The sequence below is a fragment of the Talaromyces rugulosus genome, chromosome III (genome assembly GCF_013368755.1).
Source record: "Talaromyces rugulosus chromosome III, complete sequence".
Lineage (NCBI taxonomy): Eukaryota > Fungi > Ascomycota > Eurotiomycetes > Eurotiales > Trichocomaceae > Talaromyces > Talaromyces rugulosus.
The window spans coordinates 5,784,125-5,803,514 of record NC_049563.1 but is presented as its reverse complement, the minus strand read 5'-3'; the positions used below and the strand labels follow the sequence as shown (position 1 = coordinate 5,803,514).

General features: G+C 45.6%; 6 protein-coding genes across 6 annotated transcripts; 4 read left to right on the top strand and 2 right to left on the bottom strand.

Moving 5' to 3' along the window:
• Positions 1-538: 538 nt before the first annotated feature.
• Positions 539-1,276, top strand: TRUGW13939_06784 (uncharacterized protein; the record flags this gene model as incomplete). Its single annotated transcript, XM_035489932.1, has 2 exons — positions 539-939; positions 994-1,276. 2 exons carry the CDS (start codon positions 539-541, stop codon positions 1,274-1,276), a joined length of 684 nt encoding a protein of 227 aa, XP_035345825.1.
• An 858-nt stretch (positions 1,277-2,134) lies between these two features.
• TRUGW13939_06783 (uncharacterized protein) lies at positions 2,135-2,614 on the top strand (the record flags this gene model as incomplete). The annotated part of the gene is made up of 1 exon (XM_035489931.1): positions 2,135-2,614. One exon carries the CDS (start codon positions 2,135-2,137, stop codon positions 2,612-2,614), a length of 480 nt encoding a protein of 159 aa, XP_035345824.1.
• A 5,062-nt stretch (positions 2,615-7,676) lies between these two features.
• Positions 7,677-8,693, bottom strand: TRUGW13939_06782 (uncharacterized protein; the record flags this gene model as incomplete). The annotated part of the gene is made up of 1 exon (XM_035489930.1): positions 7,677-8,693. One exon carries the CDS (start codon positions 8,691-8,693, stop codon positions 7,677-7,679), a length of 1,017 nt encoding a protein of 338 aa, XP_035345823.1.
• A 3,790-nt stretch (positions 8,694-12,483) lies between these two features.
• Positions 12,484-13,922, top strand: TRUGW13939_06781 (uncharacterized protein; the record flags this gene model as incomplete). Its single annotated transcript, XM_035489929.1, has 4 exons — positions 12,484-12,752; positions 12,868-12,927; positions 12,991-13,162; positions 13,377-13,922. The coding sequence occupies 4 exons, from the start codon at positions 12,484-12,486 to the stop codon at positions 13,920-13,922; spliced, it is 1,047 nt and encodes a 348-aa protein (XP_035345822.1).
• A 1,025-nt stretch (positions 13,923-14,947) lies between these two features.
• Positions 14,948-15,385, bottom strand: TRUGW13939_06780 (uncharacterized protein; the record flags this gene model as incomplete). The annotated part of the gene is made up of 1 exon (XM_035489928.1): positions 14,948-15,385. One exon carries the CDS (start codon positions 15,383-15,385, stop codon positions 14,948-14,950), a length of 438 nt encoding a protein of 145 aa, XP_035345821.1.
• A 1,837-nt stretch (positions 15,386-17,222) lies between these two features.
• Positions 17,223-19,279, top strand: TRUGW13939_06779 (uncharacterized protein; the record flags this gene model as incomplete). The annotated part of the gene is made up of 5 exons (XM_035489927.1): positions 17,223-18,183; positions 18,239-18,261; positions 18,318-18,774; positions 18,834-19,140; positions 19,258-19,279. 5 exons carry the CDS (start codon positions 17,223-17,225, stop codon positions 19,277-19,279), a joined length of 1,770 nt encoding a protein of 589 aa, XP_035345820.1.
• Positions 19,280-19,390: the final 111 nt, after the last annotated feature.

Here is a 19,390-nt window from a genome sequence, read left to right as displayed (position 1 = left end):
CGACCGAAATTTTAAATCTCTACAATGCACAGACCACATACCAGTTTATCGGTGGAATAATTATCCGGATACAGCACCTAAACCGTGCGTTACAGGCGCAAACTATACGCTCGTATAGAGACAGGAAGTAGTGCACGGTTCGGGTATGAGAATCAGGCCCCAGAGGAATAATATTCCAGTTGAGACACATAGTCTATAGGTAGTAGCCTACAACACTTTCAGCCAAATTTCAAGAATATTTCAACTTGTACTATAATTTTATATGGTAAGTCAAAACGCACAGACCAAATGCCAGTTTGGGCGGTGAAATAATTATCCAGTTATAACTGCATTGTCGCTGACAACTATACGCTCGTATGGAGAGTGGCGATGTTAAAGCGGGGTTAAGCTAGCGGCGGTATATCCACCTGCTTGACTCGCACGTATAAATAACAAACAAATGATAACATCTATCATCACTACAAAAGGTAGAATTTTTCCTTCTGGCATATTGACTAAAAATTACTTCTCTAATACACTGACATTTTCTGGATCAAATATGGTCCAAATCCTTCGATCTATCGCCGTTTTCTGTTGGCTTGCTTTTGCCAGCGAGGCAAGCAGCTCTGCAACGACTTCGCTTCCTTCTTCCACTACAAGTTCCGCCGCGGTCCAAACCATCGACGTGGGCGAAAGTGGACTCACCTTTGACCCTGATACGCTTACCGTTTCTCCAGGAGGCAAAGTTGAGTTCCACTTCTATCCAGGAAACCATTCAGTAGTGCAGGCATCTTTTGCGAATCCGTGTCACCCTCTAAGTGAGACAAGCTTCTTCAGCGGATTTGTACCTGATCAGTCAACAATTTTTACTTTGATGATTAACGATACAAACCCCATTTGGTATTACTGCGGTCAAGTCGGACATTGCCAGGCTGGTATGGTTGGTGTAATCAATCCTCCGTACGTATCCCATTAAGCAACAGAGTTCCGCTACATTCCTAACCTTTTGCACAGGGCCAACAGTCCAGATACGCTTGAGGTGTTCAAGACCTCAGCAGTGACTTCAAATGGAAGCACCGTGCCAGCTTCTGTTGAAGGTGGTGTTCTTGGACCACCAAACAGTGGAACATCAACCAGCAGTGCGGTTGCAAGCAGCACATCTGCAAGCAGCACATCTGCAAGCAGCACATCTACAAGCAGCCCAAGTCAAACAGGTGAAGCCACAGTTTTATTTCCCTGGACCGATATGGGTATCATTCTCCTTCTCTCTGTACTTGTAGCTCTATGGATGATATAAAAGAACCAAACAACGGAGCATTCGATAAACGTCAGATGCTCGTTAGCATTGAACAGTATTTAAAATCTGCAGTTTAGGCTTCCAGACCTTGAAACTTTCTCTAGAACGTACGCCATCTAATTTAACAGTATTGTAAAATGGTAATGTGGAATGTTTTAATACTAACCGTGCCTCCTCCACCCACCCGAACTCCTCCGGCTTCAGGTGCGCGTGGGCCTAACGAGGAACAACTAACTGCGATGATTGATTGGAGATATCTTAGCATGACGCATAAATAGCTCAGGTAAAGAATTTCATCCGATTTTTCCGTTGTCACCTAGTTGTTGGTGTAGAGAGGATACAGTGGTATTCCTTTGTATTCGGATTGTTCCTAATCGTCATCGATTTGCCAAGTTAACCGGATTCGTCAACTTAATGGCTGACATAAATACCTTTAACTTAGAGCCACAAACGACTTATGACTACGTGGGCAGGCACAAACTAGGTTTACATTCTATGATGAACCAACTATCGAAGTTTCCGAGGATTGAGTTACACTCGGTCATTGAGGAATGTGCCAAAGATATAATCGTCTCCAATCAGAGAAATTGTATCATTCCTTACTATTCGTTTACCACACAATAAATGTTACTTTATGAGCCTACCTTACACTGTGACTGTAAACTGATACAACGCTATTCCCAACAATTCACTTTTTGCGCATAACCACAGAAAGCTAAGAAAGGACAGTTTTAATATAAGTATAAATAGAGTCAAAAATATTGTTCAAACCCAACCCCGTCTATAATCAGACATTCACAATCTCATTCAAAATATTTGTTCAAATATTAATATTTCCGGATTTAAAAAATACTAAAGATGCGCCTCATCACCTTTCCAGCAACTGCTTTGTTCATTGTCTCAGTTTTTGGCTTACGCTCTGTCCCCAAATGTGCTGGTCTTGACGAGGACTCATTATGCCCCAGTCGCGAAGCTAATGAGCTATGCCAACGCCAGATTTTCTCCGATTTTCTTCAAACACTCTATGTTGAGAAAGACCCCATCAAGGCCTTTAACACACACGTCGATGTTCAACTCATCGAGCATGACCCCTTTGACGAACAAGGACGGGACGCAAACGCTGCAAAGTTATCTAACATCATTCCTTCGGCAAATTTCACGGTTCTGCGCTCAAATTTTAACAATGACATCGGTGTGATCCACGTTATGGTCAAGGAAGACCCAGAGCCCGCCGCCCTTGCGGACATTTATCGTATGGATGGAACATGTATTGTAGAGCATTGGGATGTACTGCAATACAGGCCGGCAAACGCAACGAACCCCATTGCTATGTTCTAAAAGGTTGGCTGCCTTGCAGTAGCATGGCCTCTTTCTCAGCCTGATGAACTTAACATATGATCCTAGCCATGGGCATCTACATGATAATCAACTAAGGGCAACAGAAATTCATGCTGAGAGTACAATACACCAAAATATTTTAGCATATATATTAATTTAGAAATTAATGTCGTGCTTCCATACATAATTCGCATGATACATGCTAGAAAGTTCTACATATTAATCATAGAAGAAGAAATACTCGATTTTGTATACGTACGTTCAATACTGCTCGTAAATTACTAAATTAACAACCTAAACCTTATGTGGATTAGATTGCGGGAGTGGCGCTGGGAAAGAGTCGAAGAGTTGCAAACCATGTAAAGCCGGCTGCCCTTGCAAGGTACTATACTCTGAAGGTGCAAACTACTGTACCATCGCCCAAGTCAAGCCCTACTCGACTAGCCCTAATCTAACCAAAATACCTAAGTGTAATGAACTACGCTACAATTAGTGGCGGGATTAGGGTTATTTTTTCTTTAATAAAATCTAGGATTAATGTTATTTATTATAGTTATTTAGAAAATATATATATATATATACTGTATTCAATTCTAAACATACAGATTTAGTTAAAGGACATTAGGAAGAAAAGGGTCCAGAAGATTGAGTATGCAGCAGTAGGAGAGTGGTAAGTTTTAGTAGCATTATACTCTGTATTTATATATAAGATTATTCTTTTCGCTAAATGGTATAATGTGAGATAGTTAACTTATAAATAATATAATTCATGTAGGCAGGTTTTGCTGAACCCTGATTTTATGGCATCTAATTAAGACGAGCTACGCAGATAGCTGAACGCAAGATGCCTCTTCCTGGCCGCACCCTGCCGCTCCTCAGGGCGGCAAGCCGCACGAAACTTATTGGGACAGGCAACCCCTATCTCGCACGATGTTATATATGTAGTTGCTCTACCCTTCTGAAAAAGGTTACCGCAATCTTTTTCTGAGCGGTGATCTTAAATAAAGTCTGCCTGAAGTCCTTGATACCAGACTCCATCTCCCATGTGTATTGAATTGAGTCTTTCACGAAAACCTGGGTTCTTGGTACTGTCTGACCCCGCTAGGTATCAACTGGGTGAGGTGTTACGGGCTAGGTCCCGTCTTACTGGCCTTATGTAGGTCCAGGAATTGAGTAGATTCGAACGTGAGAAAGAGAAGGAAAAGGTTCGCAGGGGTTCGCATTGTCGAATGTCGATACAGGCGAGTGTGGGTCCCGGGGGCGCCCTAGCGAATCTGGTGTAGCGTCAGGGGGTTCTTCTATGGCGAACCAGGTGCGGACCAGGTGCGGTTATTCTACGAGAGCGAAGCCTGAGTATCCCAGGGGCTAAGACCCTAACATTACTCCCCCCCTTCGGCAAGGGCGTTGTGGTGTTGGAGCCAGTGGTCGAGTGCTTCGGTGTCTTCCATGGACCGGGCAGGTTCCCATGTAGGTCGCGCATATCCGGTCCAACGGACAAGGTATTGCTTCATATGTCCGCGGCCCCGACGTATGGTCCGTTCGTCGAGTATGCTATCGACTAGGTACTCTTCATTGCCTTCTACTAGGTGCGCTGGTGGCTGGTAATCGTGTCGGGTCTGTGAAGGGAGCGGACGTGTGCCCGCAGGGCGGAGGAGCGTCGTATGAAAAACATCATGAATAGTTCCGGGGACATCGAGTCGGTACGCATGGGATCCCACTTTCTCTAGTATAGTATATTTCGCATGTCGGGCGTCCAGCTTCTTCGAAGGTCGTTCGGTCCGAATGTTCCGAAGGTCTAACCATACCTTCTGTCCTACTTTATACTCCAGAGGAGTCTCTCGGCGACGGTTCGCACTATCTTCCATTCGCTGCTGCGCTGAGACAAGCTCAGTCTGCGCTATATCAAAGGCCTGCCGTAGCTTAGTAACTATATCGTTTGCACGTTCGGCGGCGGGTCTTTGCTGCTCAGATGTGGGGATAGCTTCATCTAACTGGAGTGGTTCGACGTTGTATCCATGGGTCAGGAAGAAGGGGCTGATACCAGTTGCAGTAGCGTCGCGCCCGTTTATTGCGAGTTGCGCAATTGCGGTTAGTGGGCTCCAGTCGGTTTGGAGGTAGGTACAGAAGTTCCGCAGGTATTCTTCCACCACAGAGTTAGCACGTTCCGTCTGTCCATCAGTTTGGGGGTGATGCGCGGTTGACAATCGTCTCATGATCTTTAGACGTTCGCACACGCCTTTCCAAAGGTCATTAACAAATTGCGTGCCCCGATCCGATATAATGCTGCTAGGCGGCCCATGTTCGCGTATGAATCGGTCAACGAACTTCGATATCACTGTCTCAGTATCTATGTGTTTGCATGGTACCAATATAATCCCTTTTCCCAGTCGGTCAACGATTACCATGAGATTCGTATTCCCGTCGGACATTGGGAGTTTCTCTATAAAATCCATACTAATATCTCGCCACATTCGCGAGGGAACAGGGAGCGGTTTTAATAACCCTTGTCGGCGTTGTCTCCATACGGTGTTCGCACCACATTTGTCGCAGTTATTCACGAACCTTCGGACATCCTCAGATAGGTTCGGCCAATATAGTTGTCGGGCCACGATGGCATAGGTCATGTTTCGGCCTGGGTGTCCGGTGAGATAGGAGTCGTGCGTATCTTGTATAATACGAGTGCGGAGTGGTTCGCTGTTTGGTACCCATTGTCGGTTTCGAAATAGTAACCGGTCCGCTGCATCGATCGTGCATTCGGATACCATGGTGCGAAGTTGTAGGTCTTGAGGGAACCGCGGGAGCTTCTGGCGTACGGCCTCTTTGATTCGTTCATAATTCTTATCCTCGGCTTCGGCTAGTCGCCACTGTTCTCCAATTGACGTTAAGTGCTCTATGTGGGTAGCGTGGACATGGGGTTCAGGTGCGGTGTTCGATAAGCGACCCTGGGGAGGTTGTTCTGGATAGTCTCTCCGTACCTTGTTAGGGTTGATAAGACGCTTATTTCGGTATGCTAGGCGTTCATCGTCAATCCCATCGGGCATATCTTGCGAGCGTCGCGATAGTGCATCAGGTCTGGCAGCTAGTCGCCCTGGCCGGTATTGGAGCTTATAGTTGAAGCGTGAGAGTATACCGGCCCATCTCATTTGCCTTTCATTCAACCGTCGGAGCTGCATGAAGTATTTAAGATTCCGGTGGTCGGTCAGGATAGTAAACTCCTTAGTGCCAATTAGTTCAGGTTCCCATTGCTTCAGACACGCTATTATCGCCAATAGCTCCTTATCGTGGATCTCGTAATTGCACTCCGCGGGCGTGCACTTTCGGGAGAAGTAGGCGCAGGTTCGTAGGAGTCCTTTGTTATCGTACTGTGATAATGTCCCCCCTACGACATATCCCGAAGAGTCGGCTTCCACGATTGTATCCTGCTCGGGGTCGAATTGCACTAGTATTGGGTCGCTCACAAACATTTGCTTTAGTTGTTCGAAGGCTTCATTGGCGGCCTTGGTCCAAACGAAGGTAGTTCCCTTTTTAGTCAGTTCTGTCAGCGGACGGATTATGTCGGAATACCCTCGGATAAACTGTCGGTAGAAATTTGCGAACCCTAGGAACGATCGCACGTCTTTCACACACGTTGGGGCTTTCCATTCCAAAATGGCAGAGACTTTCGCGGGGTCCATTCGGATCCCTTTTCCAGCTTCTAATATGAATCCGAGGTATTTTGTTGTCTGCACCTCGAACTCGCATTTATTGATATCTAGCTGTAGTCCCGCAGTGCGCAGGCGTTCTAGCACCCTCATTACCTGTTTCCGATGGTGCGCGCGGCTGCCTTCCGTAAAGATAAGCACGTCGTCCAGATAGGCAGATACAAAGTCGTCCAGGAACTCGCGAAGGGTCCAATTGATGTATCGTTGAAACGTGCTCGGCGCATTGGTAAGGCCGAAAGGTGTTACTAACCATTCATAGAGTCCAAACCTGGTTCGGAAAGCTGTCTTCCACTCGTCTCCTTCGGCGATGCGTATCTTATGGAAGGCCGCTGTAACGTCAAGCTTTGTAAACCATCGGGCTTTAGATATTCGTTGTAGGGTCTCATGTATTAACGGTAGTGGATATCGGTCCCTTTTTGTCATAGCGTTGAGCGCCCGATAATCGACGCAGAAGCGCAGTCCTCCTCCGGGTTTCCTTACAAACAGTACCGGCGCTGCAGCGGGCGAGTTGCTCACACGTATGAAGTCCTTCGACAGTAAGTCGTGGAGAGTTTTCCGTAGGACCAGCAGTTCTTCCCGTGACATGTTATAGAGAGGGCCCCATGGTATCTCTGGCTTGCGCCCCTTCGCGTCGGCGTCAATTAGTTCAATCTGATGGTCGATATTCGGACGTGACGGTGGTAGCTTGTCAGCTTCCTTCGGGTCAAATAGTTCCAGGAACTCGTGGTAATGCTTAGGTAGCTTGTTCCCTGGGTCTGTCTGTGGTTTCGGGGCCAGAGCTTTCTCAATATCCCGCATGGAGACTGCAAATATGTCGACCTCCTTTTTCCTGCTTCGCATCCTTTTCAAAGCGTTCACCGCAGCTGCACCGATCTGTCGGGGGGCGTACTCAGGTCGTAACAGGTTCTTTTTATCGACGGATATTCCGTTCCCGAATTCCAGTCGGCCTCCAGCGGCGTCAATTCTTACATGTTGGTGTTCCATCCATGGGAGACCCAATATCATATCGTATTCGCACTTCGGAACCACATAGAAGTAGGCTTTCTCCTGTATATTTCCCCCGATATCTAATGTCACGCATGCAATTTCTTTGATGTATTGAGGTGCCGAACCATCATATCCCTTAATAGGTCGAGGTTTAATAGCGCTACAATTCAGCTTTTTCTTTCGAGCGAAGGTCTCTTTGATGATCCCATAGGTGAGGCACCCACTATCAATTAAAGCATTGGCATTGGTTCTACGGTCTAACCATGCGTCTATATTGAATGGGGGTCCGTCAAACCTTCCAACCATCTTCTTAAAATTCTCGAAGTCACGAGCTGTTTTGCATTTTGGCTCCTGCGGGCGACTTTGCGCAGGAGCTACTCTTTTGACTCTGATGTGCTATCTGAGCCTGTATCAGATTCGGTTTCATTCTCCTTTACTCCGGTGTTGGATATTCTCGTGAACGTATCGTGTTTCTTCTTGCCACGGTTCCTCGGAGATGGCGCCCGACGGAGCGGCGCAGGCTCGGGGCAGTATTGGGCAATATGACCCGGTTTTCCGCATCGAAAACAGTTGTCCGTTCTGACAGTATTAATTGGCAGGCCCGCAGGTGTCCAGTCCATGACTTGGGGCTGTCCTCTGTCGGGGGAGGTTCCTTTTGTGAGCGGACGGGAAGTGTTCCGCTTGTATCGGGACTGGATGTTGTCAATCCTTTTCAGCTCTTCAAGGTCGTTCGCTACTCGGTGTAAGCGTTCGCAGAAAGCTTCGTACTGCTTCGGCATGTCGCTCCCGACAGTCGCACGCCTCATTTCTTGGTTAATCGCGGTTTTCAGTCGTGAGATTTTTACGTCGTCGGTCCATGATTGACCTCCTGCAAGAAGTAATATCCGTTCAAATTCGCTGATAAAGTCCTGGAAAGGGGTGCGCCCCTGTCGTATACGGTTAAGTTCAAGGTTCGCCTTCTCCACAAGTTGATGATCTTCGAACAGCACGTTAAGGTGCGCAAAGAAAGCTTCTAGTGTAGCGGGGGTGACCGTATTTACGTTCCCATGAAGCCGCATCCAGGGGTAGACCTTCGTCTGGGCCTTTCCTGCCAACCGTCCATAGGCGTACCACAGTTGCTCGTACGGTCCTCCGATCGCTGGTGCATCGACCGTCAATTTTGCATATAGGATTGCCACGAACTGCATATATCGTGAACGATCAGAGTCGTCATATTTATCGGGATGGTCAAGGGAGTGGCGCGGTTTGTTCGCACTGTACATAGGGGTTACCGATGGTGTGGCATCAGTAGGGACCTCGGGCATAGGTGGTTCGGTCGTATTGTTAACTTGTCCTTCGACATGCGATAGGCGAGCGGACATATTCGTCAGAAGGAGTTCCATTCGTTGCATTTGTTCCAATAACAGCTGGTTCGGTTCCAAAGGTATGCCCCTTCGGTCCGGGCCGTCCCTCGGTGGGCTATTCGTCATAATGGGGAAATTTCTCAATGCTCAACTCGGTCGTCGAGGAGCGGCGATATAATAATTCAATCCTCCGAATGAGGAGAGTTGGTACGGTTCTCAGGGGCTCGACTCGAACGAACGAGGAGCGATCGTATAGCTCAACCCTTCGGGTGAGGGGAGTGGCGCGTTCTCGACCCTTTAAATAGGGGAGGGGGGTGAGACGTTCGAATCTAATGTTACGGGCTAGGTCCCGTCTTACTGGCCTTATGTAGGTCCAGGAATTGAGTAGATTCGAACGTGAGAAAGAGAAGGAAAAGGTTCGCAGGGGTTCGCATTGTCGAATGTCGATACAGGCGAGTGTGGGTCCCGGGGGCGCCCTAGCGAATCTGGTGTAGCGTCAGGGGGTTCTTCTATGGCGAACCAGGTGCGGACCAGGTGCGGTTATTCTACGAGAGCGAAGCCTGAGTATCCCAGGGGCTAAGACCCTAACATGAGGGGAGTGAACAGAATTACAAGAGGGTGTCAACGCCGCGCTCCGCGCGGCGGGGTCAAATAGAAAATAGCTCAATCACTAACAAATTATATAGTAAAGTGCTTCGAGATATTTAAAATTGGGTTACAATATTTATATATTGCAACTTAAAGCTTCAGGAGAATTAAATTCAAATAGAAAATAGCTTAAATACTAAGAGATTATATAGTAAATTGCTTAAAGATGTTTAGAAATATATTATTATAGAATTAAAAGTAGATATAAATAGGAAATAGCTTAAATACTAAGAAATTATATAGGAAAATGCTTAAACTTATTTGAAATTACTTTAGAATTAGATATTGAGGCGCCGGCACCGCGCTTCGCGCGGTATTGCGGCGCCCTAAAAATTAGATTGAAATAGAAAATAGCTTGAATACTAAAAATTTATATACAAAACTACTTAGAGATATTCAAAATAGCTTTGAAATCATATAACCCCCATTGGGAGCGTTCTACAGGGGGGGTCATATGACCCTATTAGGAAGCGTTCTGCAGCGAGCGTCACGTGACCCCCTACAGGTGGGGTCATATAACCCTATCAGAAGCGGTATAAAGTACGGCCTCACGTGACCCCCTAACGCTCTGAGCCAATAAAAACAGGCAAAAGTATAACCCACTTTTCAATTTCCATAGAATTCGCACTTGGTCTCTCCCCCTACCCTAGCTAGCGCGAATTCTTTCAGACCAATCAGGTCGCAAAGAACTACTAGCACCAATATAAAGCGCCAATCAACGCGTCAGAAAGCGCGATTTTGCCACGCTAAAATACGCGTCGACTCCACCCAAACGGCCCTCAGAAATGTATATATTGATTGATGCGGAAATTGCATGCGGAACGAGAGAGATATTTGAGAGGTTTGCTGTATCGTCGCTATACAATTTTCGTTGCTCCAATGAATATCGTTATTTTGTCTGTTTGTCGAACTGCTATCATTACTGTGCCATGACATATTTCCAGTTGCCTTTCATCCTTTTATAATTCGAACTGGGAAGGGGGACGAACGGGAAAGTAGTCTAGCTGATTACTAGTTCAGAATACGAATACCCCACCCTGATTTTCGCATGTTGCGGCCATTTCAAGCCAAGTCCAAAACCTTGACGAGCTAACGGTCAATCGTGCGTTCCATAAGAATTATACAGTTCTAAACCTTTGTAATTCATTCCATTATTGGCGCCTTTCGATGCAGCGTGTGAAGATCCTACAATCAGGCCTCCAATGGAATAAATGGCCAGCAGCAGCAATGAGCTTTTAGCAGACGGCCAGAAGGTTGGCGCATGTACGATTGGAAACACGTTCGTGAAGTACAGTTGATGTATATATTGTATTTCATTAACTGAGAATAGGAATCATTGTGGAAGAATAAGAACCGACCAGAAAGTCCGTGGAGGCAAGTGGTGGGAATAGCACATAAGGCTGGAGCTTACAGCTAGGCTAGCTTGGTATGCTTCACCCACCTGTGTTGGCTCCGGGCCCGTGTCCAGGGGGGTGTGTCCTGTTCGCGATTTGCCCATGAACCTGTACCAAGTGTTTATACTAGGTCCTCCCGTGATAAAGGTGTACCCTCTATAAACGGTCGCATAGTATCGCGCTCGGGCTCATTTTGACATTGACTGGAAGTTCCAGGAGGTACCTCCAGTAAGTAGTTGACATCAAGATCTCCGAGTTCAGAGCACCAAGATTAAAGTCGTCATCTGCAAGCCATGTCAGTATTTGGGTACTCGCGTTGTCAAAGACTCATGACCCATCTTGGCTAGAATCATGTAGACATGGATCTGCGCCAGTTAATTGAGATTGGGAACCTGGTGTCGGGAGCGAGGCCATTACTCCGTCGAAATTTGACCGCGACAATTATACGACATCCGAGCGGAGAGCGGTCGGGTGGTGTGCTGGGTTGGCAAGTGAATGAAATGCCGATCCGGGATGACCAGCATTTGGATAGCTCGATCCAAATGAGGAAAGACGGTCTGGAGGTGTAGGAGCCTCATAGGCCCCTATTAGATAGTTATTGTTGAATGGAGAGACTAGCGATTCAGTGACGGGTGTATGGCATCATTTTCTGTGCTGTGGGCCGCACTAGTAGAGGGAATAGTACTAAATGATCGATGAGATCTTGCATGCCGCAGAATAGAATCACTGAAAGCTCACTCACTGTCAAATTAATCACAGGTAGGTATTTGCCACAACACATACTGGCGACTAAAGGCTTTTTTACATATGGTACAGACGAACAGCTTCTCCCTGGTGTGTGTTCTAACATGCCGTGCCAAGTGCTCATCCTTAGTAAATGACTTTAAACATCAAGAACACAAACACTGACGTGGGTGTGGGGACGTTCGGTCATGATGTGGTTATCACTTGGGGGGATGAAAGGATGAACGGATGTGGCAGGGATCGGAGACATGGGAGGTGAGAAGGTCTGGGGCGCTCGGTCTGATGCACTCCAGGGTTTCTCTAGACTGAGGAGATTTGACTCTTCACGTTAAGCTCTGTTAGGCTCGTGAAATAATTCGCAATTTTGCTTACAGCTTCGCATTCTATCTAGTCGATGTTCTTTGTACTCGTCCCCCATTTTCGGTCCCACATTCCCGTGGGACCTCAAGGGCAAACAGAGCCTAGTGACGATAAATGATGATTAACCAAATGCTTGGCAGTTCACTAGTGACTTCAACAGGGGCTATGGTTTGTGAGACCGCCTATACCCCGGGTCTGGGGTAACTGGGGAAGTCTCATCCTGGGGTTGATGATCCAGCTCACCCTTGATCTAAGATGTAATGATGTCTCGACACGGCGCTTGTTTCAGATCTACTCCACTGCTTTCCTTGCGTTAAATTCATCAACATGACTAGAAAAGAGAGTCTTCTCATCGACCTTACCACCGTTTTGCACATGGACCTTATTCCTGGAACTGAACTAATGAGAGATGGGGAGAGAGAGTCCATCTGACAAATGGATCAAAACACGATATAGAGTAATAAATATGCAGTAAAATGATTTGACCATATTGGTGCTTACTCTACTGAATAGGCTTATTCCCTGTCCCTCAGATGACTCTGCGGACCCCTTGAACTGGTCCAAGCCGTGGAAGTGCAAGTAACCGTCCGATGTCTTGAAGGTCAGAAGCTAATTAAAATACCAATCACACAGATCTAGTTATTACAACGCAATTCCTCTTTCTATTCGTGTCTGTGAAGTCAGCGCTCTCAATGGGACCTATGTTTCCCCTGTTCGCCGCCGACTTCCATCTCAACGACACGCAGCTGAGCTTTTTGACTGGAGCTTGCTTTCTCGCTCTTGGCTTTGCGAACTTTATCATAGTTCCCTGGTCGAAGACCTTCGGACGACGCTTAGCAAGTCTCACATTTTGCTTGCTCGGCATTACTTCGTGTATTTGGCAAGCTCTGGCTACTTCATACACCAGTATGCTTGCTGCCCGCGTTATAAATGGGATTGCTACAGCTACCAGTGAGACACTGTTGGTACAAGTCGTGGCAGACATGCTCTTTCTCCATGAGAGGGGTCTTTGGACTGGTGTTTACTTGTGACTATGACCCCTATCACTGTCATTGTTTATACTAATATTATATCAGCATGGGCTACTTCCTCGGTCTGTTTATTGGCACTATCATCTCCGGTAATATCGCGCAAAGGTATGTCATTTGAGCTCAACTCGGTCCAATCTTTGAACGTATACAACTAACTTTGTATCGTAGATACGGCTGGCGTAGCTTCTTCTGGCTCTCTCTAGCGCTAACTTGCTTCAACTTCATCACTCTCATGTTATGTTTCCCTGAAACCCATTTCCGCAGGTACTCAACCTCAGAGAACTCCGAGCCCAGAACAACTATATCCTCCGACCAAAGCATCAAACAACAAGACCCAAAGGTAGAATGTGAACAACTCGATAACATCGAGCGAGCCAGTACTGTTGGCACTGGCCGGCCCTCTAAGGCCCAGTTTAAACTGTGGCAAGCCCCAGAAGCAGCATGGAAAGCAATTCTCCTACGGGATATCATCACGCCATTCCGCCTGTTTCTCTTTCCTATTATCCTCTGGGCGGGGCTGAACGTCGCCGGGCTAGCAAATGCCCCTTTTCTAGAACCTCGCGGAATCTTCTATACTCAACGCACCCCCATATAATTTTTCGCCATCTGGTGTGGGGTATGCGAATTTCGCATTCGTCGTGGGCGGCTTGATTGGACTTGCTACCGCGGGCCCGCTCTCGGATTGGGTTGCTGTACGCGCTACAAAGCGCAATAATGGCATTCGAGAAGCGGAGATGCGGTTGCCAGCTCTTATTCCCTATTTCTTTATTACCGTTGTTGGTATTGTGGTTGGTGGCGTGGCCTATGATCGGCTTTGGGATTGGCTTGTGATTCTGGTTGTTGGATACGGAGTTTGCGTGACCGCTGTTCCTACAATCGCCATTGCCTATGCTGTTGACTGCTACAAGCCCGTTTCTGGGGACATCATGGTTGTTGCCACTGTGATTAAAAAATACTTGTGGTTTTGTCATGAGTTATTGGGTTATGCCGATGGCAGCACGAAGAGGCTTTTTGCTGCCTGCCATGGTGGAATGGGCGTTGACGGTTGGACCGCTGGTGCTGGGCCTTCCGTTCTATTTCTATGGAAAGAGTCTGCGTAGACTGAAGAGGCATTCAAGTGTACATTCATATGCTGGTTGATTGTTTGAATGTGTGCATTCATTGAAACAAAAATTGAAGGCTCCCAAACAAAATATACAAAGATATCATGACCATCTGTATAGCATTTTCAAAATTATTAACTCAAGTGCTAACCTCAAAATTGGCATTAAACAACTAAGACCTATTCTTATAAACCAATAGTTTATTATTTTCTATTTTTTTTACTTTTTCTATATATGTAAAGTGCCAGGCTCGGGTTACGGCTATATGCAGCTATAAAACAGGTCTACTAATAAGGATAATCACGGCATTGCGGCATGCTATACCTTGATCATTACACATTCAATCTCAAAAGAGTCACCTCCTTGTACAGTGGACTTCGTACTGCTCCTCGAGTCCAAGGAGATCAACTCATGCAGCCAATATAACGAAGGATCGATATCAACTCAATAAATAGAAGCTTGAAGTGTTCCTAGCATCTTTTCACTATCTATTTAAATACAACATACTAAATTTTATAAAATAAAGCGCCGTTGACACCAAAACCCATTTCATCCGTGTAACACGGAGCATCAAGAGATGCATGCTTGTTGACTTCCATAGATTTCTGGATCCACATAACTGCGAGTAAACTTCGCAGGAGTTTTCTAGAAGATTATGAAATAATAAAAAGCTCATTGTTATTAATAAAAATATTGTGGTGGAATACGCGCGAACTCAGTAGGATGAGCGTGAGTGAGGCAGTCAAGGGGGACTATGTGCTTAGGGCCAAGGATTCCGCTCACATACCGCGTGCGAGCCGCTCAAGAAAAAAGGTATACGTAAAAAACAACAATGAAAATAACCTGATTGATTCCTTGACATAAACATACATGTCAGTTCCGAACGCGAAACCGTTTCACATTCGGGTCGACCGGCCCTTCCACGACAGCATTCCATGATAAATTAATAATAAATATTAAGTAGATTATTGATCTGGTTTCGAAGCAAGGACAGCATTGTGTCGTAAACACGGAACACTCTTCTAAGGGAGAGCAGTAGGAGCGTAACTCTGATCGGGCGTGACCACATTACCGCCATCAAGCTGCTTATCGGTGTAACCGGGCCAAATAATCTGGCGCTTTTTGTTGTCAACAACAGACAAGGTAGTGAAGCCATTGCCTGGACCGAATTGACCGCTCCAACCCGACGTTACAGTATAAACACCACAGTCTGAAGGGCCGCCGTTAGCCTCAGAGGCATTCGGGGCAGTGACCACGTAGGTGCAGGCAGTAGGAGTATTGACACCGTCATAAATGCCAAAGGTCCAGGAGCAAGAAGAGTTGTTGGCGGCGCAGACGCGCTTCAGGCTCTGGATGGTCCATTCTGGGCTGGCAGCCATCATGGACTTTGTGTCTGCGACAGGTGCGGCAAGGGCCGTCGAGGAGGTGGCGAGAAGAACGAGGACCTGAGTGAACTTCATTATGGTAGACCGTTGAATGGTTATTGGTAGAAGAGGCGTTTAAGGTTGGTAGATTATAAGTTGAGCAATCTTTGGCTGTGAAGTTCTGTGGTTTGCAAAGGGAATGAATAGACAATCGAAAAGATGAAAACGAGGTACTTATAGTTTTCTCATCCTCCATGAAATTGCTTTCATTCTCAGTAGTACCGTATATTATTTCTCAGCAGCTTATGATGTCTCAGTTAGTGAGACAGAAAGGATCTCCACCCACCCATGACAACGCTACATAGAAGTATTTTCCAATAGTACAGCTGTTTCGGTATCCATATAACTATATGCAAAGAGAATTTTAGTGCGTGAAATGCGGAGTATGCCTGTAAAAATCATTCGATTTGGCATCAACAGAGCAAAACAGCTGGTGGAACACAGCCAATCGGGCTTGTATGGTGTGAGAGGGGCACTGCCTTATGAAGTCATAGTTATCTAAAAAATTTGTCCTGTTTATATTTGCGGGGATGAGGCCCAGAGGGATCAACAAACTTTAACCCTAAAACTGGGCAAAATGTCTCGGATTGTGCGAACCTTTAAGAACGTCGGCAGCAGCCGGGTCCCGGATCGGGTCAACAGAGGTAGAAAATAGCATCCAAGTCTCAGAGTGAATAATGGACTTACATAATAACTAGAGTCAAAAATGAGAAAGAAATTTACATAAAAAATAATAATGACATACAGAGGACTTAGAAAGCAGTATATTGAGACAATCCTAATAGGTAACCAACTCGGCTCCAAGTCGGTTCCTAGTAACATCCTAATATAGTTAGTGCATTAGTAAGCTTCATGCATCTATAACAACGCGTCTGCCTGCCTCCAGATAGATTCCTATTACACATAAGTAGCAGAGTCCCTGAATTAGTTACTATCATTCAATATAGCTACGTACTCAGTTACATCTTCAGGCCACCATCAGCCGCTTCCCGCTAATATGCTCCATTCTTAATCTTATAACCACACCTAATTCAACATAGATAGATAAATGTTACCGAAATAATATCCATAATAAATAGATATAATACTAGACGTATTAAACAAAAAATAGGATATAAAATAACTATACAAACCATTATATCTAGAATAAGACTAATGTGAAAACTAGATTAAATATATTTTTATACTCCAATTATATTAAAATAATTTACCATAACATAACTACGAAAAACATTCTTCATCAGACACTAGATATTTTTCAACACCTTGACAGGCTTTTCAATGCTTCCCTCCCGCAAGGATACTGTCCTGACGCTTCAGCCAAGGAAAGGATAACCCAGTGAATCACAATCAATTAGATTAAAATCGTCCATATGCAATAGTACGTACTTTCTAGGATTTCTTGGTAGTTTGCCATTTGCGGGGTGTTGCGGGGTGTTATATGCACCATGGATATTTTCATCCATCTGTTTGCGGGGTGGTCCCTGTGTATATCCGTTCTCTTATGAGATATATCCCTTTTCATAGAGAAGACACATATTTAAATAATCATTTAAATAACCCTTATTTCTAAGCATCTGTAGTCTAAGTTTACATGAGCCCACTAGGCAAGGACAGACTGGTCAATTGACACGTATAGATTATGCCAGTCTTTACAGAATTCTCTTCAACGTCAAGAGACCTAAGGGTGCTCCCTTCATTTGCACCCCCCCTACCTCGTCTTTCCTCTCCGTTTCGATCGGACCTAAAAGATGATGCAATAACACGGTATGAAGTGGTGGTTGTTGGGGTATGTTTCTGACCTGCCCTTTATGATGAAGTTGCCGTATGCCGATTTAATAAATGAATACTCTAGGCTGGACCGGCCGGATTAATGATGGGGCTTCTATTGGCGAGATATGGATTAAGTGACCAGTCTCTCCTGTGCATTGACTCGAAATCTAGCGCCCTCAAAAGCGGCCAGGCAGACGGAATACAACCCCGGACATTAGAAGTATTCAAGACTTTAGGAATTTCAGACGAAATTGAGAACGAGGCCTGTCATATGTGGGAATTTGCATTTTGGAATACTTCTCAAGATAAATTGAAGATCATTGAGCGGAAATCCGTCATGCCCGAGGTGATGGCTCCAGCTCGCTTCCCGTACGAAGCAACCATTCACCAAGGTCGAATCGAGCGAATCATGGAAACGGACCTGTCAAGATATTCGAAACGAGCCATAGTCCGAAATACAAAGCTCCTCAACGTACGCCTTGACGAGGAAGGCGATCCTGAGTTTCCTGTCATAGCAGAAATCGAAACTAGCGGCGTTAAGCAGACTATACGCTCAAAAGCTCTTGTTGGCGCTGATGGCGCTCACTCAACTGTGCGCCAAAATTTGGGGCTCGAGTTGCAAGGCCAGTCGCTGGACTATATTTGGGGGGTTGTTGATATGGTCGTTGATACAAATTTCCCCGATATTCGCCGGCGTTGCGCCATCCACTCTCCATCAGGATCTGTCATGGTGATTCCTCGTGAGCGAATAATAACAGGAGAATACCTTACTCGTATTTATGTTCACGTGCCAGATGCTATTAAGACTGGTTGTGATAAAGCTGGCACAGACAGCAACAGTGAAGAAATTCAGACTGGGGATGCGAGACTCCGGCGGAGAAAGGTGACTTTAGAAAACATCTTACAACAGGCTAGGGATGTTTTCAGACCGTACCATTTTGAGCCGAAAGGAGACGATACCGTTGACTGGTGGGCAGCATACCAGATCGGCCAGCGTCTATCGCCAGAATTCGCCGTGAGAGATTCTCAAGGGATTGACCGTGTCTTTATCGTCGGTGACGGTAGATTCCCGATTCTTGACTATCCGTGGACCAAGGCTAATAATAGTTGTACTAGCATGCCATACACACAGTCCAAAGGTGCGACCCTTCTCTTGGATGATACATCGTTTCAGTTTTATTAATCACATATGCAGGCTGGTCAAGGAATGAATGTCTCTATGATGGATTCGTACAATTTAGCCTGGAAACTCGCCTATTGGATAAATGGCCTTAGCCCAATATCATCAAACTCGGGAAAACCAGATTCTCTTCTACAAACCTATCAGATTGAACGTCATTCTAATGCACAGCAATTGATAGACTTTGATCGCCAGTTCTCCACCGTATTCTCTGGACAGTTTAACGAGGAAGAGGCTAGCATATCGCATGCAGACTTTGTGGAACTATTCAATACCGGGAACGGCTTTACTAGTGGATGTGGTGTCGAATACCCAAGTAACCTACTAGTTTTGAAAGACTTCCCTGGTGGGGATTGTTTCAATCCGGTTCAAGGAACGAATTACTTGGCTGGCATATTACGACCGGGCCGGAGACTTCTAAATGTGAAGCTGAAGCGATTTGCCGATGGCTGGCAAAGAGATATTCAAGATGGTCTGTTTTTCAATCTCACCTCTCGACAGCCAAAACGGTTAACCAGAAGAATATTCCAGATTTACCTTCAACCGGAAGATTCTGTATTCTAGCTCTAGCATCGTCTGATCTTCTTGATCCAGAATCAATTTCCGCCACGACACTGAACAAAGTGTTCGATATCACACAGCAATTTCCAGCTAATACTGTTGAAGAAATTATTATTTATCCTAATCTTCGTCAACCATTCAGTTGGGAAGATATACCAGCCAGAGTTAAGGTCCATGCGGAAATGCGATTCTATAACGGATACGATTTGGATGACGCTTACAAAATCTATGGGGTTGACCCGTCACAAGGCGCACTCGTTGTGGTAAGACCAGATGGGTATGTAGGAGTGGTCGCGCAGCTAGATGATATCTCTAGGGTGGAAAAATATTTGAAAAATTGTATTCGGACTGCCTTAGCTTTCTAAAAATGAATGGATTTTCTTTTTCTTTTCAGCTTCATGCGACAAGGCCAATAGCCACGCAACTACACACTGAATGATTGAAATACTTACAAAAATATCAAATCACCTTAATTAGAGACACACTATCTCTTTTACGACTGGAAATATTTCTAACCTGATACACCA